This window comes from Macrobrachium rosenbergii, chromosome 3 (assembly GCF_040412425.1).
Source record: "Macrobrachium rosenbergii isolate ZJJX-2024 chromosome 3, ASM4041242v1, whole genome shotgun sequence".
NCBI classification, from domain to species: Eukaryota; Metazoa; Arthropoda; class Malacostraca; order Decapoda; family Palaemonidae; genus Macrobrachium; species Macrobrachium rosenbergii.
The window spans coordinates 60,688,042-60,715,487 of NC_089743.1; the positions used below are offsets into that span (position 1 = coordinate 60,688,042).

The 27,446-nt window shown below is 39.2% G+C and overlaps 1 protein-coding gene across 1 annotated transcript in view; it reads right to left on the reverse strand.

Moving 5' to 3' along the window:
- Window positions 1–27,446, reverse strand: part of LOC136851461 (protein O-mannosyl-transferase TMTC4-like) — a 180,895-nt gene that overhangs the window by 120,949 nt on the left and 32,500 nt on the right. Inside the window, 3 exon segments of the mRNA XM_067125562.1 lie at window positions 9,763–9,943; window positions 10,162–10,393; window positions 26,780–26,941. Of these exon segments, the coding sequence (XP_066981663.1) occupies window positions 9,763–9,943; window positions 10,162–10,393; window positions 26,780–26,927 (561 nt within the window). The 5' untranslated portion in view covers window positions 26,928–26,941.

Sequence of the window (27,446 nt, forward strand, 5' to 3'; positions counted from 1 at the left end):
AGGTAACTTCCTAGGACATCATACTTTTAAAGTTTCCAAAGCCACCACACACTGTTTTGACTACACTAGATCTGTTTGCCTGTTGGAGAGCTGCTGCACTCTCTTGTAAACACATAAGAGATCATTACAGTACTTGTTCTCCAGTTTTTATGTACAATTTACTCTTACTTAACCCCAGTTATGGCTCCAGTGATTAAGACCATACATCCCATGCTGTGAGAATAAAAAATGTGTGGGGCACATCTAAACTGCAGCACAAAATCCTAGGCTACATTATTCAACAAAACATTAGGCTATAATTCACACATCAAAATAATTATTTATAAAGGCCTTTAAAATATATATACGATAGAATATAACAAATATTTCCACTTGAAAGTAAATGATAAGAAAATAATGATGAAAATAAACTAAAATCTATGAACACAAGAACCGAATTTATTTCCAGGCACTTGCCAATTGAACATGGGAAGTAGGTTGTTTTGATCATATATATCTATTCAAAATGTTTTTATTAGATGTTTTAAATATATTAAAAGTTATTTACAAAATCACCTTTCGGACAGTTCTATTCTATACATATAGTTGTGCATACTCTTGATAAAGGAGCAGCTGGGGAGAGGAGTGAAGTCATCTGATTAAAGAAACAGATGAAATAGAAAACCCTGTCATGGAGGCTATTAATGTGCATTTCAAATTCAATGAAAAAATAATGAATAAATTACAGTGAAAAAAAAGTTTTGACGCAGGAAAAACCTACTTTTGGTAACCGTTGAGAGTCCTCAAAGGAGTTACACTCTCATGGTACCCACCTCCCATAAGACAGACCAGCCAGTCTCAAAAAATTTTCCTATAGTTGGTCTCTGCCAGAATAGTGCTTGTTGGCACAATGATAGAACATAAAGGACTCTACTACCTTGGTTTTTCCTTCATCCTACTCACACAGATGTGATAACACTGCGTATGTTGGCCATCTTCATCAATACATGCCAGGTCTGTGCAAGTTAAATGTTCACCCCAGTCCCATGCCTTTTTGTCAGGGGAAAGTGGGTGGGTTGGAGGATGCACAGCAACTACTAAAATTAGGTTTTTCCCCATGTCAAAAGCTGTTTTTTGATAGTGTAGCTGCTTTTCATCCTGAAAAGAGCTTACAAAAGAAACTGACAGGTGACAAAACGGTTTAGGTCCTAATAAATCCCAACTACCCATATAAATTTTTAGGCCGAAGTATAGTCACAGGTTACCAACTATTTTCTTTATTCCAGATACCCATTCAAGTTTGGCAATAAAGAACAGGACACAATACACAAACCTATATTTGTATTATTCTTTGTGGTTCTAAGGTGACTTAGAACAACTGTTGGGTCTGGCTGCAAGATTATTGTGCCTTCCCCACCAAAATCTCAGCATAATGATCTCTTTTATGACAATTGTGTTTCAGAAATTTTTAATCCAAAGTAAAGTCACAGCTTATCAACCATTTTCTTTATTCCAAATACCCATCAAGGTTTGGCAATAAAGAACAGGAAACAACATGCAAGCTTATATTTGTATTATTCTTTATGGTTCTAAGGTGACTTAAAACTTCTGCTGGGTCTGGCTGCAGGATTACTGTGCCTTCCCCACCAAAATCTCAGCATAATGACCTCCTTTATGACAATAGTGTTTCAGGAATTTTTGATCCAGAGTAAAGTCACTTATCAACCATTTTCTTTATTCCAAATACCCATCCAAGTTTGGCAACAAAGAACAGGAAACAGCACGCAAACTTATATTTGTATTGTTCTTTGTGGTTCTTAGGTGACTTAAAACTCCTGCTGGGTCTGGCTGCAGGAATACTGTGCCTTCCCCACCAAAATCTCAGTATAATGACCTCTTTTATGGCAATGGTGTTTCAGGAATTTTTGATCCAAGGTAAAGACAGGTTATCAACTGTTTTCTTTCTTCCAGATACTTATTAGGGTTTGGCAATAAAGAACAGGAAACACACAAAACTATATATGCATTATCCCTTGTGGTTCTGCGGTGACTTGCCTAATTATGTCGGGTCTGGCTGCAGGATTATTGTGCCTTCCCCGTTCAGGAATACTGCCTCTAATAACCAACCCATACTCTTGGAGACTTCTTCGAAAGAAACATTTCTGTAGAAAGTTAAGAATGTACTCACCTTTTGGATGTCATATGACTTAAGAAAGGAGTGAGGGTCTGCCTTTTTAATGAGGGACACTGAAATAACTCTCAGCCCAAGTAGAGAGAGTGGTTTGTTTGTGCTAGGGTGTAGGAAAAATACGACCATCTGGGATGTTTGCCCTGACATCCACGTAAACCCTGAGTGCTGAACCGGGCATAACGTTTTATCTGAAGTACTGAGTTTCCTTATCAAAAAAGGGGAATTTTCCTTTTAAAAGGTCATAGTGCTTGGCCAGGAAACAACAGTATATGACAACTAAGTGTATGAGTGAGGAAACATTCTCCGTCAAAGAGAGTCCAGTGAGCTAATGTGAGTTCCTGGTGCCAAAGCAGTCAAGAAGACTGCATTTCGGAGCATATGAGTTGTAGTTCTACTGGGCCCACTGAACTGAAGGAATGACAGGAGTCTAAGAACCTTATTCTGGGATCAGGTAATGGGAAGCCTTGCAGAAGCTGGCCTTTGCAATGCAAAAGACTAAAGCAGGGAGTGAACACTATCTATTTTACAATCAATTCCAAAACCATAAGGCAAGGCTCCCAACAATGCTGTCTTGTACGCCAAGATTGTTGTAATAGCAAGGTAATTTACCTCAAAAGATATACAGTATATAATAAAATATAAAACTGTTTCAACAGATTTCAACTGGGCTCTCAGCATGGAGGTAACCATACCACATTTTCCATATAGACTGGTATGTCAGAAAGATGAAGTCTGTAGTTTTTGTAGTGGGTACCTAGCCAATATCTTCATGGCAGACTAGATTTAAAAAATCCAGATGTGAAGGTCATGGCTCAGAAAGGAGGATGCATAGATGACTTCCCCTCCTTCTGTCTGGGATAGAACAGTGGGCGGCAATGGCATCTATTCTCTCGTCTGTTGTTGATGAAAAAGGAACCAGTGACTGCTTGGCCAATTCAGGGCCACTAGGTAAGCAATTCCACTGAAAGCTAACAGATTGTTCAAAACATTCAAAACCTGGGACAATAAAGGAAAGAAGTATACAGTATCATCCCCAATTTGTTCCAGCCTTGTATAAATACATTTCTTGCTGTTGCCTGAATGTCCAGGTTCAGAGAGAGAGAGACACACACAATGGAAGTTGGTGGTTCTACCATGTGGCAAACAGGTACAATTCCAGATGTGAAAGAATGTTGGCAATTACTGACTTGAGAGGGGCTGAGCCTGAGCCCAACCTCTTATTACAAGACATTGCAGTCATACTGTCTGCAACTGACAAAATGTAGTCTCTTTTGGAGTTTCAATTTTATGAGATGAAAAGACAGACAACAGCTCTAGGAGGCTTATATGATACTATCTCAGAACAGGAGACCATCTCTCTGCTACCTGTTGATCCTCCAAATGGTCTTCCCAACCTGTCAAGGAGGCATCTGTCTGTATTATCACTCATACAGATGGTGGAGTCAGGTCGACATGTGCCAGAGACCCCTTCCAGGTCCAAGGTCAGATTATCTTGCCAATCTCAGATGAAGGCAATTGCAAAGCCTTTTCCTGGCATGTGAGAGCCAGACTCTGTTTACATCCTACAGCTGCAATCTCAGAATTAGATCTACCACAGACACACACCCAATTCCATATCCAGGACAGACCTGAATTCCTCTTGGGAATCATGGATAGTGTCTGATATGCTGACGCTCAGTAGCAAGGTCATCCTTGATACTATTCATGATTTTCTCCTGGAATTCTGAAAGTACAGCAAACAGAATTTCCTTACCAGGGAAGTCAGCATGAACTGACTGAGCCAAGGCAGTTGTATCACCACTGCATGGCAGTGTATTAGTCCACAATAAATATCTACCTCCTAGAAGGTTCAGACACTTCAGATGGGGTTTGGTGGACTCTAACAAGGTCCCCTTCAATATCTGATTGCTGCCTGGGAGAGATAAGATTCACTAAGTAACTCTCTCATGTAAAGCAGATGACTGTTCCTTAGATCTTCCAGATTCAGAAGGGAAATTTCAGTGGCTATACCCCTTCATGTTGGGTATTAGTGACATATCTCCTAAGGAAAGACTCTGTCTTCATTGAGAAGTTGAAGTGGGAGTTCTAGAACCCAATGCTTTTGTGGTATTGGCCCAAATGCGGATTCTGCTCAGAGAAGGATGAAAACACACTGCCGGAGTTCTGCCGTAACAATGTAGTCTCCTTCTTCGGCACTCCTACTGAACCTATGGCTCACAGAGACAGCTTAAAATGAGCTCTTTCATCATTTATAATTGCTACCAGGAACATGTTGCATGTATCATACATGTCCGGCAACTATCCAAATTCTCCTTAATTCCTACAGGGGTTGGCCCATGGCAGGTTGTTATGAGCTATCTCTACAGGCAAAAAGCAGCTTGAGCAATTCACTGCAGTGCAGGTGATCTGTAAGTCCTGGCAGCCCAATTGTGATAAAAAGAACAAGTGTTTATGAAAAACTACCCAGTATCAGCTATATCACTGTATAGGCAGCAAGAACTTCAAGTTAAAACAGGTTGTCATGGCCACATACATGTGTCCATAGTATGTTGTTTGGTAAGATGATCAATTGGTAATATCCATAAAATAGTGGTAATGTATGAAAATATTAATACACAATTGCTACAATAATAATGCCTTAAAGGATTTACTCACAAATGCTTCTAACCTCAATTAAGACAAAACTAAATGGATACCCATGCAATGTTTTTCTATACATTTCATAACTTTGATCATCCAGTCTATTCCCAATAATCAAGTAAAGGTTACAGTATAGGCTTGCTAGTTTGTGCATAAATAAAATAATTAATTACATATTGGAATTATCATACCAAATTTATATTTGTTTGACAAAGCTCACCATTTCAAAAAATTACTTTTTATATTTCCACAGAAAAAAGAAGTGTCATGACAATTTTTCTCCACTCTTGTGACGTCATACCGGCAGAGTAATACCTGTTGGAAGTAGATCTGTACATATGTAGATGTATTTCCCTTAACACTGAAAGAGAACCTCGATATTAACCCTATGCCCCAAAAAGCCATGATTGAGACTTTGCTGACAGAAGTGCCACTGATCATGGCTATCCAACTTCTTCTGGCCTTTTACCTAATATTTACATTTGGCAGTGATGTATTTTTAGAACAAAAGTAAAGGGCTGTCATTGGCCAACAAGTTTCTAGGACAACCAGCCGGCCAATCACATTTCAATTTTCTTCTTGACGAGAAAGAAGCAGTCTTTTGTTCACATAAATCTGCAGACATGTCTGACAAGAGTTTGTGTGGTATTTTTAATGTTATTTTGTTATGGGCAGTTTAAATGCATAGTTAATCGCTGTTTATGTGTTAATTAATATAAGAAGAATAGACTGAGTGGATTTATTACATTGATATTTCCTTTGTTCAAGTGTAAAATTGTTGTTTTGTTTTCAGTTCCAGCCTACACTACATTTGTTTATGTTCGTCAGGGGAAGAGCACAATTTTGAAAATTTATTTTTCCACTGCTATGACAAAATGTATGATATACTCATAATACAATTTTTTTGTTTTCCAATGTAAGTACAGTACATCATAAAATGAGCACATATATGGCTCTATTTATTTCTTAGTGAGGATTTATTTTTTTAGGTTATGTCTACCAGGGGACAAGAAAATTTTTCTTTTGACATAGTAAAATAGCATTGTAAGTCAAAAGTCTATTCCAATAATAGTGTACACACTTAATAAGACCAATTTTTTAAGATAAAAATATTTCAGATCATTATTGGGTGCAGTGAAGGTAAGCCCATGTTCATTTTTTCATATTTTACATTTTGATTAATAAATATGGTCTTATTTTTGGAAAATTCTTGAGTTTCAATACTTCCAACATACACTTCAGGTCTTTAGCTTTATTTTGTTAAATAATTATATAGTTTTATTATGAAAAATAATTCATCAACAAAAAAGCAAAAAAAAAAAATTTTTTTTCCTTCAATATTTTTTATTTTACCTCCATCTTCTGACTACCGCAAAATATCACTACCTCCTGAGCATAAAGGTTAAGGATAACTGGGGAACTTTCTATATCACAAAATCCATTTAGTTTGATTGTAAAATACTGCTAAATAAATACTGGCCTTTGGTAAACACCATGGCTTGTAAGTCAAGCATGATTGGGAACTACTATCAAGGCTATGTTTCGTAAAGAAAAAGTCAGACTAACCGGATTCACCCTTTCAGTAACCTCAAGTTATATATCAGTGTAAAGAAGTCACTTGACTAATGAGTTTCATAACAAAATTGTCTAATATTCTTACATTAATGCTCATTATTGCTTTGTCAGACAAAAAAAAAAAAAACTAAAATGGCAATTACAGCATAGCCTACTGATCTAATCCTAACTTCTCACCTTGCAAGAGACCTGCTGGCTCCCAATTTTAACATATGCCTACACATTAAAATTTTAAAGAACTAAAACTTTCCACTGGGTCTTAAAACTTTTTAAAGAACTAAAACTTTCCACTGGGTCTTAAAACTATGTAATTAACTTAAAGTTGTTGTGATGATGGCATTTTTTGAAGCAATCACTGGGGGTGTTGTGAATTCTGTGGCAGACCAGAGTGTAATGAGAGAGATAGCCTGCGTATGTGCTGTTGTCACGTCTGTGTGAGTAGGGCGAAGGGAAAACTGAGGTAGTCACTGTGGACAGGAGATGAACCCTCTTGCCCTGAGTCCATCATTATTTCGAATGAATCTTACCTACAGGCAGTCCCCGCTTAATGTTGGGGGTTCCGTTCCTGGGCACTGAAAATCGTTGATGACTGGAACATCACAGTAATTATGGTAATAAATGGCATTTATGACGCCTTAAGCACCGATAAACCGCTTACCAACGCCCATAAACCGCTTACAGGAGCTGACAAACCACTTACCGTCACAGATAAATCGCTTACTGTACTGGCACAGAAAATTGCCTACTGACGCCAATAATCCACCTACTGACACTGATAAGCTGCCTATTGACACCGATAAACCGCTTACTGGCGCCGAAAATCTGGTTAACGACGTCATTAGCCAAGTGTCGTAAAACCGAAAGACAAGTTAACCAATGCCGCTGATACGTGGGGACTACCTGTACAGTTAAAGTTAGCTTATATCTTTGCACCAATAGGTGCGAAGATATAAGCGAACTTTAACAGTAGGTAAGTGTCCAAACAATTAATTTTATCATAAAAATTTTCATATTCTATCACTGTGCCAACAAGCACTATTCTGGCAGAGACCACTATAAGAGAATTCTTTGAGATTGGTTGATCTGTTTTATGGAGCCCTGGGGGGAAGCATGAGAGTGTAACTCCTTTGAGGACAAACAGTGGCTATGCTATAAAAAAATAAGCATTTCAATCCCTACACATACACTGCTTGCATTCACCACAATACATATGCTAGAACTAGTAAACACTGCTAACTTAACAAGTACAGGCAGTCCTTGGTTATCGGCGGGGGTTCCATCCTGGGGGCGTAATGATAACCGAAAATCGGCGCTTTTTCGGCGATTTTCGGGGCTTTATCGGCGCTAAAAAGCACCGATTTTCGGTTATCGGCGCCTCTGTTAGGTATGTATCGGCGCCATTACCCAATTATCAGCGGCGATAAGCGGAAATAGGCGATTTTTGGCGTCGAAAATTGCCAATTTTCGTCGCTAGACAAGCCCCGTAAAACCGGATTGCCATTAACCGAGCCCGCCGTTAACCGGGGACTGCCTGTATAGTAGCAATTTTTTATTATATATATTTGTGTCTCCTTGGGCTGTATTAGGATACATCTTTACAATACCCTTTTTTTTTTTTTTTACACGTTTTGTCTGTATAATAGCTGTGCAATTCTGTGTGGGGGAGTCAACTGACAAAATGAGACTGAAAATATAAAACAACTCCTCTCTAGCTGGCATTTGTCAATTTTAAGCTAAATAACACACTGTCTGTGATTGTTTTCAAAAAGGTCACATATTATATGGCTCAAGGCTGGCAGGACTAACCTAGTCTAATCTACCAAACATGGAACATGAATAATTAAGTGTACATTGATTATAAACAGCTTGTGGGTTGGTAATAAAATGCTTATAATGAAATGCTTATTTCTTTCATATTTGGTAATCATTACATCCCTTAATTTTGTTTACTAAATTTAAAGTTCACATATGATGTGTCATACTATATCATGGTATCTTATATATTTAAGATATTATATTCACTTTCATTATGACAGTATGAACCACAGCACTAGGTTTTGATGCAGCTCATGAGCTGATTATAAAATGTGTATTTCTTCCATATTTATATTTTCATCAATATAGTACACTTTATTTCACTTTTGTTAATGATTTTCAGTACATGTATTTTCTCGTACCCTATCAGAGTATGGAATTTTATATTAAAACCTTGTATTGCATTGACTTTTTATCAATACGGTACATTTTATTTCACTTTTTTAAATGATTTTAAGTACATGTATTTTCTTGTACCTATCACAGTATGGAATTTTTTTATTAAAAGCTTGTATTGCTAAGTATATCTTAAGTATATCTTAGTTTAACCAGACCACTGAGCTGATTAATAGCTCTCCTAGGGCTGGCCCGAAGGATCAGATTTATTTTTACGTGGCTAAGAACCAATTGGTTACCTAGCAACGGGACCTACAGCTTATTGTGGAATCCGAACCACATTATAGCGAGAAATGAATTTCTATCACCAGAAATAAATTCCTCTTGTTCTTCACTGGCCGCTCGGAGATTCGAACTCACGACCAACAGAGTGGTAGTTGAGAACGGAAGCCGCTCACCCAGCGAGGAACTAGCTTGTATTGCATTAACTATCACTCTGATGACTATACATATCATAGCTCAATGTATTTCAAACAGTGTGTGCAGCGCAAATAAAATGTGTTATTTCTTCCTGGTTCATCATTTTAATTTTATTTAGATACTGATTTTTAGAGCATATAAATTTTCCCAATATATAAAAATATTTAATATGTTAAAAGCATATGTTAATAATGTACTTACTTTGAAACGAGAAGTGTAGCCAAATATTCTGATGCAAAATATTACTTAGCCTAACTACATAATGCCTAAAAATTCAAGAATCACACCACACTATACATAGTATATATAAAATAATGATTCTTCAGGGAAAGTATACTGGTCAAACATTATACAAGTCCAACATTACACAATTATATGCAGTATATATGATACTTTAAAAGGATGATTATATAGTTAGCTACAATTTAGTAGTAATCCCTCTGTACCTTAGAATTTTCACTAATCTGGCACTCATCAGGTCCCAGTAGTGTTAGACTAGTAAAGGTGAACCCGTATATAAATATGTATCTCACCTCTCTCTCTTGTAAAACAAACTAAAAAAAAAATAATTTTCCGTCCAAAATATTGATGTACAAAAATTGTATTAATTCTTAAATATTTCAAATAAAATAATGTGTTAATATTTGACGTAATTATAAAGTATCAAAATACATGCAATTTTTTTTCATATCTTTTATGACAACATTTTCATATCTGTTATTAACATTTATACTAATGATACTTACAGCTTCTGTGTGTATAGGATGAGTTGCAAATAACACTGCCGATAGGACTGCAGCGCGGGGGGAATTGTTTCCAAATACAACGAAGAAAACTCTCAGACTCAAAATGCTTACTAGACAATGTAGGATTATATTTACACCATGATAACTGAGGGGTTCCAGAGCTCCCCAAGAATAGTTTAACCTGAAATAATTTATGGCAATGTAACTTTGATTTCACATTCTGCATTTACACAGTACACATAACAAGCAGTTACAACTATACAAAAATTATAATTAAACTTTACCAAATCAAATGTTCACAACTCAAGATTGAATCCTATTAGTCAGTCCTGAAGTCAAGAAATTAACATAATAATAACGGCTGAAGAAAATGCTCTCACAAGCATTAAAATCACTTACCTAAAGGAAAGGACTGTAAGAGGGCGATACGATTTGTGACTGGAGGGGTGGGTAAGTCTTGTACCCCAGAAATCATTATAAAAGAGGTTGCTGAGGGGTGTTTCTTTTCTGATGTCATTGTTGTTAACAATGGCTTCTGAATCATCAAACACAAAGTCTCCATACAGGGAATTGACAAAGCATATGCAAGCACAAAAGCCCACTATCAAAGCAGCCACTGGGTATGGTAGTTCTGGAATAAATTTAGCATTACAAAGTACAGTAATAATGTCACTAATAATTCAGAGGCAAACATAATTTTTTCTCCAAAAGCCCAGCAGCTACTGAAAATTTTACAACTATGTTTCACAATAAAACCTCAGTTTTACATAGCCTTTCCAGCATATACACAGTACTGTATTCCTGGACACTTCACAACAGAAAAAATGAAAAAAATTCCTAGTTACCATAATGATATATATGCTTCTACCAGTCCACTGGAGGCCATCTTGATCATTATATGGTGGGAGTACAGAAAATTGGGTTTATGGGAAGAGGCTTGTGTTTTTGAAACCAATTTTTTTTTTTTTTTTTTTTTTTTAGTTTTCAGTAAAGAAACTGTAGTGCTGGCTTTGTTTGTCCGTCCGCACATTTTCCTGTCTACCCTCAGATCTTAAAAACTTCTAAGGCTAGAGGGCTGCATATTGGTATGTTGATCATCCACCCTCCAGTCATCAAACATAACAAATTGCAGTCCTCTAGCCTCAGTAGTTTTTATTTATTTAAGATTAAAATTAGCCATAATCGTGCATCTGGCAACTATGAAGGCCAGGCCACCACTGGGCCATGGTTAAAGTTTCATGCTCATACAGCATTATACTGAGACCACCAAAAGATAGATCTACAGTATTTTCAGTGGCCTTCATTATACGCTGTACAGAAAACTTGACAGCGTTGAAGAAACTTCGGTACATTTTTTACTTTTTTTTTTATATAGAGGTTTTGCCAAGAACTGAATTAGGGATTTGTTTTAAATATTGTGGGAAGATATTTGATAGAAAAATTAAGGTAAACAAGGATTTTTCTTTATGTAGAAAGATTTCTCATACTCACATGTAGGTCTCTATTTTTCTAACTCAGAGGAGAGATTGTTATAGAATAGCAGATGTGTTCAATCAGTTTTGGCTGACTTCTGAATAGGATTTGTTTTATTTGTGTGTGTGTCTATATACATATATATATATATATATATATATATATATATATATATATATATATATATATATATATATATATATATATATATATATATATATATTTAGGCTAAGTTAGCCATAATTGTGTGTCTGGCAACTATATGGGGCAGGCCACCACTGGCCATGGTTAAAGATTCATGGGCCACGGCTCATACAGCATTATACCGAGACCACTGAAAGAGGTCCATTTTTTGTGGCCTTGATTATATGATGTACAGAAAACTCAATTGCGCTGAAGAACTTCGGCGCATTTTTTATTTGTTTATAATTATTTTGTGTGTGTAGGTGTAATATTATTTGATTAATCATGTTTCTTTTCTCCTTTTTTTCTTGCAGCTTGCTTGAGCGAGTGTTAAGATAGGATCCGCTCCACTCCACTCTTAATAAGGTGAATTTCTGCTGGCATCATATGGTGAAGATGAGGGATGCTCAAAAGTGCCATCTCGAGGGACTACAGTGGTTAGGAGACTGAAGTTGAAGCCCCTGTGCAACACCATCAAACTGAGTGATATCTTAGACTTTAAATGTTTTTATTGGATACAATATGTGTGCGTAATGAATCTGGGGCCTGAGGGTGCTACGAATGAATATTTTCCTCTGGCAATAGTACATAATGTTGTGGTTATATGATTCCTCAGTTAATACTGGGTATGTTTGGTTGAGTGTTAAGCACAAGGAAAGGGTGACAGGTGGCAGCACAGCACAACTGTACTGACAGTTTAAAGGACTAAATACATGGACACCCACCCAGAAGGGCTGTCCGTGAACTTATGTAAAGGCTGAGTAACAGGGGTGGCGATCTCCTTAACTTGGAATTGTAAATAATATATTTTGACTGTTAGTAGTATTAAGGTAGGCTAAGTTAGATATAAGAAGACTGTCTTGATAAACTTTAGTAGTAAGTAAGAAATAAGTTAGGTTAAATACTGAAAGATGATAATTGATAAACTGCAACAAATGTAAACAAAATTAGGATAAAGTTCTGTCTGAAGGTCTCAGACCACTGTAATATTAAGGTAATAAATTAGGTTAAGGAAAGTAAGTTTCATTTAATAACCTCCAAATCTGTTCCCATCATACTGCACCAATTGTGTACTGGGGCCTTTGATAGCAAAGTAAGAATGGGGTACATAATTGGAGATGGCAGAGGCACCAGGTTTGGAAGGCGTTGGGTCAGAAGGAGGGGAGCTAGGTCGGAATGAGAGGTGGGATAGGCTGACGTGCAAGATGATCTGCATACAGAATAAGTTAGAGGAAGCCCAGGCAAGGGAAAGTAGATTGGTTACAAGGACAGAGGCAATGGATGAGAAAGTGTGTGAGATGGTGAAGAAAATGGCCGAAATGGCTAAGAGTGGGCACGGTGGTGGGAAGGGAAGTGAAAACGATGAGGTAAAAGGTGCAAGGCAAAGGATCCCTATGAAAGGAAAGGAATTACAGTACCTGCCATGGATGAGGACGTAATGAGTGAGGTGAGTGAAAGTGATGAGAAAGAGAAAAGTAAGAAAAGACAGGGAAAAAAGAAGAGAACACAAAAGGGGAAAGGTGTGAGGAAAGAGGAGTTGAGTTCCTGGATTTGGAGGGGTAGCTCGGACTCAGAGTTGAGAATGATTGGAAAAGTGGTAGCGGAAGTGGTACTAGTAGTAGTTGTGAAGGTTTGAGTGAGGCAGAGGAGAAAGAGGCTAAAACGGTGTTCCTGAGGGAGGTTCCTCGGATTGAGATATTTTGCATCCGGAAGGGAAGAGACATATGTGAGTTTTTTGATGAGCATGAGAAGTACTCTAGGCAGTATGAGGAGAATGATAGTGTGTGGATGAAGTGGCTAGGAGAGTTCTTGGATGGTTGGTTAAAGATGTGCTACAGAAGTATGTGTAAGGGTGGGCCAGGGTATGAGTCCGTGAAGGCTAGAGTGATTAGGCAGGTGAAGAGAACAAAGGGAAGGCTAGAGTGATTAGGCAGGTGAAGAGAACAAAGGGAAGGCTAGAGTGATTAGGCAGGTGAAGAGAATGAAGGAAAGTGTTGTATACAACAAGGATGATAGGTCTGAGGAGGAAAAGATGAAAGCCAGAGATGAAGTGGGCTTGTATGCCTATAGGTTAGAAGCTTCAGCCAGGAGGAAGTATGGGGAGGAAGGAATTGAGGAAAACAAACACCTCATGCGGAAGTTCTTGGCCACCATTCCAGAGAAGATTAGGAAAATTCTGAATGAGCAGAAAAAGGATTGGAAGTGGTGGTCGGGGAAGAGCTTAAATTGGGAGGATATTTTAGAGGTCCTAAAAGACCTGAGAGTAGATGATGATGAGCCAAAGGAGATGTACTTTGGGTTTGAGGTGGTAAATGGAAGGACATATAAGGACGCTTTGGTGAGTGAGGAGACAGGTATGATGCGAGCCTTGTTCGAGGAGTGTAGGAGAGACCAGGTGGAAAGAGGAAGAAAAAATGTGCAAGTGAATGTGCAAAATAATGGGAAAAGGAGCTGCAGCAGAAGTCAAGAGAGGTTTAGGAGTGGCAGTGTGAGTAGAGCGAATGGAAATGTGAGGGGAAGTGAGATGGGAATGAGTAGTAGTGATAAGGAGTGTTACAGGTGTAGAAGGGCTGGGCACATGAAAGCGGATTGCAGATTGGCCAATGGCGAGTGTTTCGGCTGTGGAAAGAGAGGGCATATGTTGGCGGACTGCCCACAAGCGAAAGAGTTGAAGAGTTTTGGTTGCAGAAAGGTGGGACATCAAGTGAGAGACTGCCAGAGTGGAAGAAGAGTAGGAGTAAGTGGAAGTCGTTGTGGAAACTATGGAATGATGGGGCATTTTGCCAGGACATGTGAGAACCCTCTGAGCAAGTGTAAGGGATGTGGAATGGAGGGTCACGTGAAGGAAGTGTGCCATACCAAGCTTCAACCCCAGGAAAACTAAGTGTGACGGGATAGATGTGTTGCATGTGAGAGAAGGGTTTATAAGTGGGAATGTCTGTTTTGGGGAACAAGTAGATTGTTGTGTGTGTGTTAGAGTACAATGTGGTGGAGTGTTATTAAAAGCAATGATTGATACTGGTTGTAGTGGAAATGCAGTTTTCAGAAAGGCATATGAGAAAATAAAAGAAAATGTAGCACGGAGGGAGGAATGTGTTGGATATGTAACCGGGATTGGAGGACGTTTGTTGAGTCGGTTACAGTTGCAGGAATAAGGTTGGAGGAGGAGGATTTTTAAATTGTGGATAGAGCGAATGAGAAGTATGATATGTTCCTGGGGTATGCATTTTTGAAGAAAAATGGTTAAAAGTGTACCCAGAACAAGAAATGATAGAGATATGAATGGGGAGTGAAACAAGTGTGAAGTTGTATATGGAGGAGGATGGACAAGTAAGTTTGAAGATGGTTTCTGGAGTGGAGGTGTATGCAATGGAGGACGTATATTTGCCAAGAGATTTGGGGAGTGCGTCGAGTGTGAAAGTAGGGTGGAGGATCAATGTTGGAGTCAGCGCATAAAGTTTGGGTGAAATATTTATGTCGCATGGTAGATCTGCGTGTTATGAGATAAGGCAGGTCGCTCATGTGTTTGATGGCATTATGGATGTAAAGGACCCAAAGGTGTGTGTACAGGTGTGTGGAGATGTGAAAAAGAAAAGGTGGAGAGGCATACATCTTGGTGATAGATTGGGAAACTTAAGAAGTGTGGTCAATTTGAGTAAGGATGACCATGTTAAGAGATATGATGTGATGGCCGAAGGGGAAAAGTCAGAAGAGTGGAGTAAAGAAAAGCCTAGGGAAAAGGTGAGATTGAATGAGAACATGAGAGAGAAAGAGAAGGAGCAGGTGTATGAGTTGTTGTGGGAAAGAAAGGGTGTGTTGAGTCAAGGTGATGAGGACTTTGGGACAGCTAGATTGCTGGAGTTCTGTATTTGGCTGACAGACAACACACCGATTTATTACAGACCCCGACATCTCCCGGCTCTGATCATGCGAGAGATTGAAGAGCAGTGTGAAGAATTAGAAAGGATAGGAGTAACTGACATCAGTAAGAGTGCTTGGAATAGTCAAACGGTGCCAGTACGAAAGCCTGCTGGGAGTCTGCGAATGTGTATCGATTATCAGAGAGTAAATGAAGTGACAGTGAAAGAAAGATTCCCAATGTGTGTGGTGTCCAACTGTGTGCAGAGTATGCATGGGCTTAAAGTGTTTAGCAAGATGAATAGGGTAAGGGGGATATTATCAGATGCCAGGGCAGAGGATTGTAGGGCCAATAACTGCTTTCTCGACTATGAAAAAACAGTATCGGTTCAGCAATCTCAGTTCTGGATAGGCTAATGCCCCAGCTGTGTTTCAGAGAGCGATGAATGTGGTACTGAGTGGTTTTCACCGCGAGAATGTGTTGGTGTTTCTTGATGACATTTTGGTGATGAGTAAGATTGTAGAAGAGCACAAAAGATTGGTGTGAGCGGTACTGAAGAAGTTAGAGCAAGTGGGGATGAAAGTCAGGGTGAGTAAGTGTGAGTGGTTCATGGAAGAGGTGGAGTTTTTGGGCCATAAGGTGAGTGAATCTTGGGTATGAAAGGCGGAAAAGTTTGTGGAGAAAGTGAGAAATTTCCCTTGACCCAGGACCGTGCGAAAGCTGCGTGGATTTTTGGGACTGATCAAGTTTGGAAGAAAGTTTGTGGAAGATTGTTCAGGGATTGCAAAGCCATTGTCAGAATGGACAGGCTGTAAGAAGAGTACAGTTGTGAGGTGGCATGAAAGGATGGTGAAAGCATTCGAGAAATTGAAAGAGGATATGGGGTTGGCTTACCCTCACTATATTGCAGACCAGTAAGTTTGAAGTGTATCGGATGTGAGTGGAGTGTCGATGGGTGAATGTTTGATGCAGAAACAAGTAGTGGATGGAATTGAAAGAAATCGAGTGATAGCGTTTGTCAGTAAGGCGTTTAGTTCGGCAGAGCAAAAATATTCTACCATTGAGAGAGAATTGGCTGCGGTGCAATTTTGTGTGAAAGCGTTAAGACTGTTTCTGTATGGTGTGAAGTTTGTGTATCTGCAGATAATGAAGGGAGTGGATGTTAGAATTGTGCAAACAGTAGGGGATTTGAGCAACTTTGATTTTGTGGTACAGTACACAGTAAACCCCTTGTATTCATGGGGGATGCGTACCACACACCCCGCGAATAGCTAAAATCTTCGAATACTTAAAATCCCTCTAAAAACACTTAGAACTGCCTATTTTGACAGTTTAAACACAAGAAAAACCCTCTAAAAATGCTTATACCTGAGTATTTTAATAGTTTTATCACAAAAAGCACATTTAGTCAAGAAAATTATATGAAAATACAGTAAGTAGAGAATATTTATCATTGAGAAATACCGCGAATAGGCGAATTTTCCGCGAATAATGGGTAAATATGTTCCACAGAGAAATCCGCGAATACGCGAGTCCACGAATCATGAGAACGCGAATACGGGGGGTTTACTGTATCCTGGGTAAAAGGAATATTGTTGCAGACATGATGTCTAGACTACCTGGAGAAGAGAAAGAAGAGAAAATGAAAGACATAAGACCAGAGTGTCTCCCGAGAGGATTGGTAGTAGAACGTGAGAGTAAGGGGAGTGGTGACTTGAAGTTTGAAAACGTGTGGTGTGGACTGAATGATCTGGTAGATGAGGGTTTGAAGGTGAGGGTGCCTGGAAGTGTGAATGAACTGAGGGCAGTGATTGAGGAAGTTTGCAAGAGGCCTGGATGTTTGGGAGTGTCAAATGAGGGACGGTATCAGAAGGGTCTGAGAGCTATGATGTGTCCTGGAGTAGCCCATTTGAGGAGGTTTTGATGGTGGTGAGTAAGAAGTATAAAGTGATTGTGTCCATACACATTGGGGGTGAGAAACCTATAGTGTATCGACATGAGGGAGTGAAAGAGAGTATGAGTGAGTTGCATCTGCAGTGTTTGAGTGGGGTACACTATAACCGGGTTGTAGAGAAAAGAGCTATGAAAGGAAGTGTGAGGAGGAAAACGAAGAGAGAACGTTAGAGTTGTTGGAAGTGGAAAATGATAGTAAGGAGGTGGTAGAGACAAGTGTCAGTGTGTACACAAGAGGGGGAATGCAATGATTGTGGGAGTAGATATCAGTGGAGAACAGTACTGTGGTTTGGTTGACACAAGTGCAAATATCGTTGGTGAACACGTGTGTGATTAGGGATGTTGAGAGAGTGAATTGGAATGCTGAAAGAAGAGCAATGAATGTGTCAATAAGAGGTATAGCAGGAAGATCGGCTGGATGGGAGGAAGTGAGACTGAAGGTAAAGTTGGGCAAGTTTGAGGTGGACGTGTGTTTTGTAGTACTGGGAGATGAGCAAATGCCGTATTGTTTCCTGTTTGGGATAGATTTCTTGAGGAGGAATGGATTGGTATTGGATGTTGGGAAAGGAATTCTGCTGAAAGATGAGGTTGTGATAAGGAAAATTCAGTAAATATGGCCAGGTTTGTGTGAGTGACTGATAGGAGTCTGAGTGTAGTGGAGTTGGACGAGAGAGAATAAATTGCTAACAACAGAGGATGTTGAGGAGATGCAGTGGAAGTGTCTGATAGTGAGCGAGCTGAAGAGGTGTATTAGAGAGGGAGTACCTGGAAGAAGATGTCCTTTGTTGTTGAGTAAATGGGTACCGTTTGCTAAGAGATTTATGTTGTGTGAAGGAGTGGTGTATTTTTCATGAGAGAGGATGGGAGAGTTGATTTATGCTCCAGTGTTCTCGATGAGTGGAGCAGTGGAGGTGTGCATGTTAGTCCATGAGAAATATGGGGAAGTTTAAGTTAATCAAGTGTATGAAAGAACGAAAGTTTTCCCCACATTTGAGGAAAATTTGTACAGATATGGTGGTTACGTGTGAAGAATATCACAAGGGGAAAATATTGGAGAGTGTATGCTAGTTCACCCGTTTTGAAGTTGAGTATGAAAGAGCCATTTGAGTTTGTGGCAACTGATTGTATAGCTTTGCCAGTAACTGCAAGAGGAAATGTAGGAGTGGTTGTTATGGTAGATCATGAGAGCAAGTTTGTAAGTTGTGCAGCAGTGAAGAATAAAACTAGTGAGAATAATGCAAGAGTGGTCAGTATGGTCATGTCTGCGTGTGTGAGGAAGCCTGTAAGAACGTTGAGTGATGATGGACAGGAGTTTGTTGGTAGACCATTTACGCAAATGCTGAGATAGTGGGATACTGAGCATGTAATAACAACTCCATACATGCCGCATGCAAATGGGTTGGCAGAATGAACCATAAGGACTCTGAGTGAGATGTTACGAATGTTGACCGATAGAGAGAATGAATGGGACTTGTTGTTAGGAAAAGTGGTAGCAATGTATAATGGGTCACTACATAAAAGTACTGGTATGCTTCTGAGTGAATATGTGATGAATTATGAGAGGTATGTGAAAGCAAGGATGGATTTGAATGAAGAAGAGTGGGATGTGTGGAGACAGGCAAATGAGAGGTTTGAGAGTTGCAGAGTAGGTGATAAGGTGTTGAAGGGGTTGAGAAAGGAAGATTGACAGTGAGTAAGATGCAGGAGAAATATGAAGGTCTGTATGTAGTGAAAACAGTGTGGTCAAATGGATTGAGTTATGTGTTAGAAGACAGGAAAGAAGAAGAAAATGTAACGGTAATAAGAGCACACTACAACCAGTTGAGAAGTTGGACGGAACCACCAAAATACATAATGGAGCATCCCATTAGGAAGTTAAGGGAGGAGAAGGAAAAGGAGAATGAAGAAATAGAAGATATAAATTGGGAAGGTAAACAGTTAGTGTTGGTGGAACATAAGAGAAGGTCTAAAAGGTGTAGAAAGAGTAAGGGTATGTTTACTAGGTTGTCTGGAGGGAGTACAGGTACACGTGATGGGTTGTTTGATTTTGAGAAGTTTGAGAAGTCAGTAAGCGGAATAGTGAAAATACCCTTGCGGTGTTGTTTGGTGGTAGTGTGAATGAGGGTGAAATTGATTTTGAGGGATTTGAGTGGAATATGGAAAGAGTGAACTTGGAGAGTACAAGGAATGTGGACAAGGATACGCAAGATTTGGGTGGATTGGAAACATCAACGAGTCATGAGAAGGATGGTACATACAGTGTGTGTGAGTTTCCTTTGAGTGAAAGTGTTGAAAGATGAAAGAGTACGTGTAGGAGTGAGTGTGAATGAGAAAGAGTTGGCAGTACTAGGGAGTGTGAGTGGGGGAGTTTTGGATAACTTGAGGTGTTAGTGAGGTTGGAGCAGATGTAAGTCTCCAGGGTTTGAATGAGGTTGGTGTGAATGGTTCGGAACCAAGGCTAGGTGAGTCTAGTGCGGTTGGAGTAGAAGTGAGTGAAGAAGAGGTGGTGAATGGCTGACCATGAACACAAAGTCAAGGTCCAGTTCTGGAGTATGAATGGGTAGTGGGAAAGGGATTTTCAAAAAAAAAAACAGGAAATAAGATTTCCTTTTTTTAGTAAGGGGAAGTATGTTGGTAGTATGGAAGACTGGGTTTGTGAGAAGAGGCTTGTGTTTTTGAAACAATTGTGTTTTTTGTTTTTTATAATCACTTTTTGTGTGTGTTGGTGTATGATTATTTATTTAATCATGTTTCTTTTCCCTTTTTTTTTTACTTGCAGCTTGCTTGAGCGAGGGTGTTAAGATAGGATCTGCTTTCTTTCACCTTTAATAAGGTGAATTTCTGCTGGCATCTTATGATGAAGATAAGGGATGATGACAAGTGCCATCTTAAGGGACTACAGTGGTTAGGAGATACAAGTTGAAGGCCCTATGCAACAACATCAAGCTGAGTGATGTCTTAGACTTTAAATGTCTTTTTTTGGACACACTGTGAGTGCTTAGTGGATCTGGGGCCTGAGGTTGTGGAGACTTCTTATGGGTGCTGCCAATGAATGTTTTCCTCTGACAATAGTACATAATCTTGTGGTGATAGTGATTCCTCAGTTTGGTATGTTTGGTTGAGTGTTTGTTAAGCACAAGGAAAGGGCGACAGGTGGCAGCACAGCACACAGTTTAAAGGATTAAAAACAGACACCCACCAAGAAAGACTGTCTGAACATTACATAAAGGCTGAGTAATAGGGGTGGAGATCTCCTTAATTTGGAATTGTAAATAATATTTTGATTATTGTAATATTAAGTTAGGCTATGTTACGTGTAGGAAGATCGTTTTGATAAACTTTAGTAGTAAGCAGGAAATAAGTTAGGTTAAATACTGAAAGATGATAACTGATAAACTGTTATCAATGTAAATACAATTAGGATAAGGTTCTGTTTGAAGGTCTCAGACCACTGTAGTACTAAGGTAATACATTATGTTAAGGAAAGTTAGTTTCATTTAATAACCTCCAAATCTGTTCCCATCATACTGCACCAATTTTGCACTTAATGAAAGCCCCTACAACTATTCTGTGTGTCTGTGAACCTATTTACAAATCAGCAACACTCCAGCCTCTAGTTCTGGTACCAGGGCCTTTTCTGCCTCATGACTGACTTCTGCCTCTAGCTGCTCCCATGGCTTCAGTGGTGGCTTTTTATCCTCCAGACCCTCTCCTGCCTCTAGAAAGGGTGCTGACTTGAGCTGCTCTCCTGATGCCACCAGTTCTCCTGCTTCAAGAGCCCTTCCAACTTCCAGCCAACCCTGACTCTGGTTGCAAGTCCAGCTCTTGCTGCTCTCCTGCCTTGCTCCCACCTCTAGCCAATCCTACAGGTCTTGAGGAAGGGGGAGTATCATTCCTGCCTGTAGCCATCAGACTCGCCAATCTCTGAGTTCCTGCTTCTAGCCATTCTATCAGTTCACCTATAACAAGCCACCTGCTCTTTTGGCTCTCAAGCCTCAACTCACTCCAACTGCTAACTGCTCCTACAGCTCCCCTGTTTCTAGTCACATGCCTGGAACCAACTGCTCTCACAGGTCATCAATATCCAGTCACATGCCTGCTGCTATGATCCTGGCCAGTGTTCAGTCACGTTCCTGCATCCAGCTGTACATCTGATGCCAACAGTTCCTCCCAGCACTGCTCAGTTCAAGGTTCTAGTAACTCACCATCCTATATTTGCCAAGGAGCTCCTGTTATTGTCTACCCTAGCACTTGCCCTCTTCTCAGGACCTGTCACTACTAACAATGTTAAGTTATCTGCTACAGTTAAGTATACCTTAGTTTAACCAGACCACTGAGCTAATTACTGTAGCTCTCCTAGGGCTTCCTTCAAAAGATTAGATTTATTTTACATGGCTAAGAACCAACTGGTTACCTAGCAATGGGACCTACAGCTTACTGTGAATCCAAGAACCACATTATAACAACAAATGAATTTCTATCACCAGAAATAAATTCCTCTAATTCTTCATTGGCCATTTTGAATCTTGAACGCTGGCCCAGCAAAGTGCTGTACTAACAATACCAACATGTCCAATGAGGAACTGTTGTCTGCTACATCCCACCATTCTACCACAAAGCCTCTTTCTGTGTATCCACATTCTGACCATAGTTCTATGCCCTAGTTCTGCTTATCAATGATGACTTGACCTTTGGTTTCTCTGATCAATGCTGTTTTGACCATTGCTTTCTCAAATCCCTACAGAGTGCATATCACAATATCTCGAGCTTTTTAGTGGTCTAGGTTCAGACCATGAAAGGCCATAGTTCTGGCTGGTATAACCTTCCACTGAATCATTGGCCATGCCTGAGAGAGGTGTCTCACATTCACAAGAGGAGGCATTCCTTTGCCAGGAATTATGGTGGTTGCATATTACCGAAGATGGGAAACCACCTATCTATACAGCACTAAGGACAATGGATGATGTCATCCTCACTTTAGCATGCCAGGTTTAGTGATGATGACCTTGAGGAGATTGATGTAATGAAGGACAACTTCAATGAACTTGCTTCTCTACAGCAGGATAAGGTCTTTTTAACAAAATACTGGGCCAAATATGAATGACTTTTAGTTTTCAGAGGCAGCAAAGCCCCTGAAACTTTGTCTTTGCTATGGAACTTCATATCTAAAGTAAGGACTGAGGATGCCGTTTTAGGTTTTGATAGCTGATGCTACTGCTGCTATCCTGATGGATGTGATGAACCTCTAAGAGAGAAAAGGCTTAACACACAGTTATAACAAATCCATGGCAACAGCACAATTGTTTTGTCTACCAGATGTCTGTCCAAACCCACAAAGTTCTAAAAAATGAGTGGTTATTCCACCCAAGCTGGAGTTTAAACCCTTGGCATGATACTCTTGCAAGGGTTGTGTCAGGGTCAATTACCTAATCTCTTCACTTTAAAGGAATTTGTTCTCAATGCTAGGATTGTTTTTATTTGCTGGCACCATGCAGTGTTAATGGATTATCAAACCTCCTCTAACAATCTCACTTCTCAGAGCAATGAAATGCCAATCTAATGGACCACTACTGGTTACCATCACCCATGGTGAAGAAATTGTCAGAAAGGCTCAAATCTACCACTGCTAGGACAGCCATACCATCTCCTGTACCCTAGTAATCTTGACTGCCATGATTTCTGTTGATCTGCTCCTTCTGCCTCCAACAAAGCACAATCCCAGGTGATTCCAGGAAGGAGCCCTTACCTCTACATTCCCCTCCATGGCATCAACAGCAAGGAACCTCTGCTCTCCCTACTACCCAGGCAGAAGAGGAAAGGAGGCCCTTGAGTCAACTTCTGGAACTGCCACCAACCACAGTTTTGCCAGAGCCCAGCAGGGGTTATCTCCAGAAATTCTGGAGTTTCTGGAAACTGGAGCATATCTACTGGGAATAAAAATTTACATGGTTACTCCTGGCAATTTTTTAGAAAAGAGTACACAGCTGGTCTCAGACCACATGCCCTTTATAACACATGAAAAGAATAAAAAAAAAGTTTTGGCATTAAACGGTAACAAAGTCAATACTGGAGAAAGGGGCATGTGAGGAGGTTACAGGCAATCTCAGAGGTTTTAAGTATTATCTTTTTGCATTTCCCAAAGCTTCAGGAAGGTGGAGACCTATCATCAACCAAAGGCTGCTAAGCCAATATGTTCTCCATACCCCTTTCTGGATTGAGGTGGTAATGTCAGTTTAGCATTTCATCTGGAAGGGGTACTTTTTAGCAAAAGAAGCATACTCTCATGTCTGATTCATCCATCATCCAGAAAATTATACTCTGAGTTGTGTGGAAGGGGACGGTCATCCAAATCCAAGTTCTTTGTTTTGGTCTGGTAACAGCCTTATATGTTTTTTTTTCATAAAAATCCTGGGCCCAGTGGCTGTTTAGGCCTCCACCCATAGGATCAGGCTGTTTAAATATCTGGATGTCTGGCTACTAATTCCCTTCTCTCTCCCTGGGCTTCATTAGTATCTTCGGGACAAGATTCAACTGTGTCACCTATTAAGACTAGGGAAAGCCCAAGCCACACTGAACAAGGAGGGTCACAAAACTTCAAAACTCACCTAGTTCAACTTAAATGAGACAGGATTTGGTGACTCCTCTTGCATTAGTGTCTTTGGACTTAAGTTCCTGCTTACAAGCTGTAGGAACAAGTTACTGATCATTTTATTTCTACGGAAAAGTTAGCTCCTCACAGCATTTTTCAGATCAGAGTCTTACAGCTTCCAACTATAAACAAGATTTTGTCAGCATTAATTCATCCAGATAATTTTCTGCTGTTGTTACAAACAAGGTTACAGAAAGCCTCAAGTGGTGGCAGGTCAGTCAAAACCCTTGTCAAACCCTTGAAGTTCCCATAAGTCTTCAACAACCAGAAGCACTGCCATTCTTAGAGCTCCCATCCTTTTTCAACAACCAGAAGTATTGCTCTTCTTAGACACCTTAAATGAGTGGTCAAGTGTACATCTCTTCGACCTACATGCAACATGCAGCTGGTCCAAAGAAAACAAAGCTCAGCATACCAACTTTTTAGAGTTGTAGTTAGTGATTCTAGCTCTATACACCTTTCACAAACAGAGGGTAAAATTATAGAAGTAATTGCTGATAACCCAACAATCATTGAACAAGAAAAAACTAGGAAGAACTAGGTCAGTAGGTCTTTATCAACTGAAGAGAAGAGTGTGCAACTTATCCTGAGGTTCATTCCTAAGAGACACAATTTAGTAACAGACTTCCCAAGCAAACAGAGTAAAGTTCTTCATACCAAATTGTTGCTCTTGCCAGAGGTTTGCAGAGCAATATAGCAACTATAGGAAAATCCTCTAATAAATCTCTTTTTAATATATACAAACAATGTAAGGAATTATCACTCTTCCCTATCAACCCCAGAGACATAGGAAATCAAAACCTTCATGTGCAGCTGGAACAACTTAGAGTGTAGGTTTATGCCATTCTACCCTTCAGCTTCATTTTTCATTCTAAGAAAGGTTTGTTAATCATCCATAATTATGACCCTGGCAGCAAACCTCGAAGTTATAAAGACTGGGCTTACTAAGCAAGGGGTCTTTGTCAAAGGCAGCCGGTCATCAGTAATCTTGGGAAGAGATCCAACTCTAGCTTAAAACAGTCTGGTGGAATGTCTTTCTCTCAACCCTCAAATAAGAAATGAGGAAAATTCTCTCCTTTGTCTAATCAGAACCATGAAGGACAATCTTCAGATGACCAAGGTTTTTTAGAGAAGAAGTTTCTTGTTCATTTTTGTCAACTATGGCAGTCAAGAAAGAAGTAACCACATTACTGCTCTTTTAGGCTTGAAACTAAATTTTTTTTAATTTTTATGAAAATAATATGAGGAACAACCCTACCATGTAAGGATAAAGGGTCATCCAGTAAGGGCACTCTCAATCTCTTAAATTTATTATTAGAGAGTATCCATCATGTCAGCATTGTTTTAAACACTGGTTCCAGAAAATATCAACCAATGTTTACAGGATGGTGGCGCTGTAGCTTCTGTTAGTCAGATTTCATCCATTCTTGATGGAGAGGTACATGTGAGTTTACCCTCACCATCATCATTCTCATACTCAATGTCTTGGCCTCTCCTGTTTGGTGAAATCTGGGGTTATTTGTCACTATGCCTTAATGAATGGGTAACCTATTACTTTACTAACAATGTTCTTGTCCATCTCATGACTCATTACTGGTACTCCAGATTTTCTGTGGCACTACCAAATCTTTAGCCAAGAAGTTCATCCTTGTTCTAGCTGGTCTGGTATTCCTCACAAAGGTGAGCAGCTCTAAATCTTGCACTAAAGTGGGTAGTTGTAATCTCTAAGCAAGCTTACACAAAATCTTGTGAAGCAAATACAGTACTTTTTAAACAAGATTTGCCTCCAGTGGGCCTGTAGACTGATGGTAATGGAAGAATTCTTATATTTTGTAAGGGAGTGTATGGGAATTTAGCTCATACATAAAACTACGATAATCAACGGGTTTATATTGAAAATATATTTTTGTTGTAAAAAGCTATATTTACATTAATTCTGCTACAACATTTGATGCTTAAACCCATATATAAAACACTATTTTCTTTTATTTTTAGTCTACTCACACAGCCTTCCATTAGCTTTAGCTTTCTAACATGAAAAGTAACTTTATACAGAAACTATCTTTAACATTTGTATGGCTGTATTCTTAGATTTTAAAGTATTGAAGTATCACAGCTTTCTGTCAACAAAAAAACTCATTAAAATATCCAAATACTATTCACTCAATTAGTTTTACTGTTCATGAGCTTTATCCTCCCAATACCAGAGTACTGCTTGCAGTATGGCTAACTTGGCACATTGAAGATGGCATTGAAGGTTCTTTGCAGTGATGCTTCACACAAAAGACAGCTTTTGGCCTTTTATCTGTCATCCATTCCCTTTGGTCTCCTCCCACTTAATTGTCCAACTTCTTCAACATTACCTTGATCTAAATTTCAATTTGATTGCAAGAACAAACCCTTTGGCAACCCCATGTGTCATCAGATGTGACTCTGTACTCCTGTCAAACCACAGCAATTTATGATAAATGTGTATAGTTTATCTGATCTAGCAAAAAATGCTACACATATCTATTTCAGTGCAAAACTCTGGCCCCTTAACCTTAACAACAGCGACTCACCATGTAACATAGTAATAACAATATGATGTGATTAATTTTTCTCAGAGCTCAAAACAGTCTGGACTTCTTTTAAAATAATAGTTTCAATAATGATCTGTAAATAAATATTTTGCTTTCCTAACCCCACACTGATAAATGATACCTATTATAAATAAAATAATGTTTCATTTCCCTTCCTCAAAAAATAATCAAATAAATACAATCTTCTGAAATACTATACAATACATAATTCAAATACAGTGTACCTTATATACTGTATCTATCATATAATGAACACACAGTCAACCTAGAAGCCAAAAGATTACAAACTACAAGACAGGACGTGCTGTCAAAAATTACCTGGAAATGGAATATCTTGATCCCACTGACTTTTGGAATTAGACTGAAGTTTTGATGGTTCAAGTTTCTTGTCTGGTAGCATATCCCTCTCCTGTAATTTCTGTTGATCACCCCCATTCAAAGTACGGCACCAGCCACCACATACCATGATGCTTCAACTAACTGTTGGGAAAATGCAAATGCTATAGACTGAAATGCAGATGGTACTGTGTCTACCAATCATGCTTAGCAAATATATTTCATCCCATGACTATGTCAAACACATGTAATTTTTGGGCAAGAGCATGTACACCTTGTTGCAGCCTCTTACTACACTAACAATACAGTAAAGGATACTACAGTGCATTAAAAACTCTAAAATTGCTAGGGTATGGCCAGGTAGAAAAAGCAGCACAGTCAGACCTATGTAGTCATTCAAATCTTCCCTTCAATGTTAATCCCCTGTCTACTGTCATCTATTTATACATTTCCATCTATTTATTAATTTATTTTTTCTTTTTTTTTAAAAGTGACATCTCTTCTTTCTGTATTTCCCTTTACCTCCTCTTACTTCTTCCTAATGAACATCATATTCTTTTGAATTGAATTGAATTGAATAGAAGAAGAAGAAGAAGAAGAAGAAGAAGAAGAAGAAGAAGAAGAAGAAGAAGAAGAAGAAGAAGAAGAG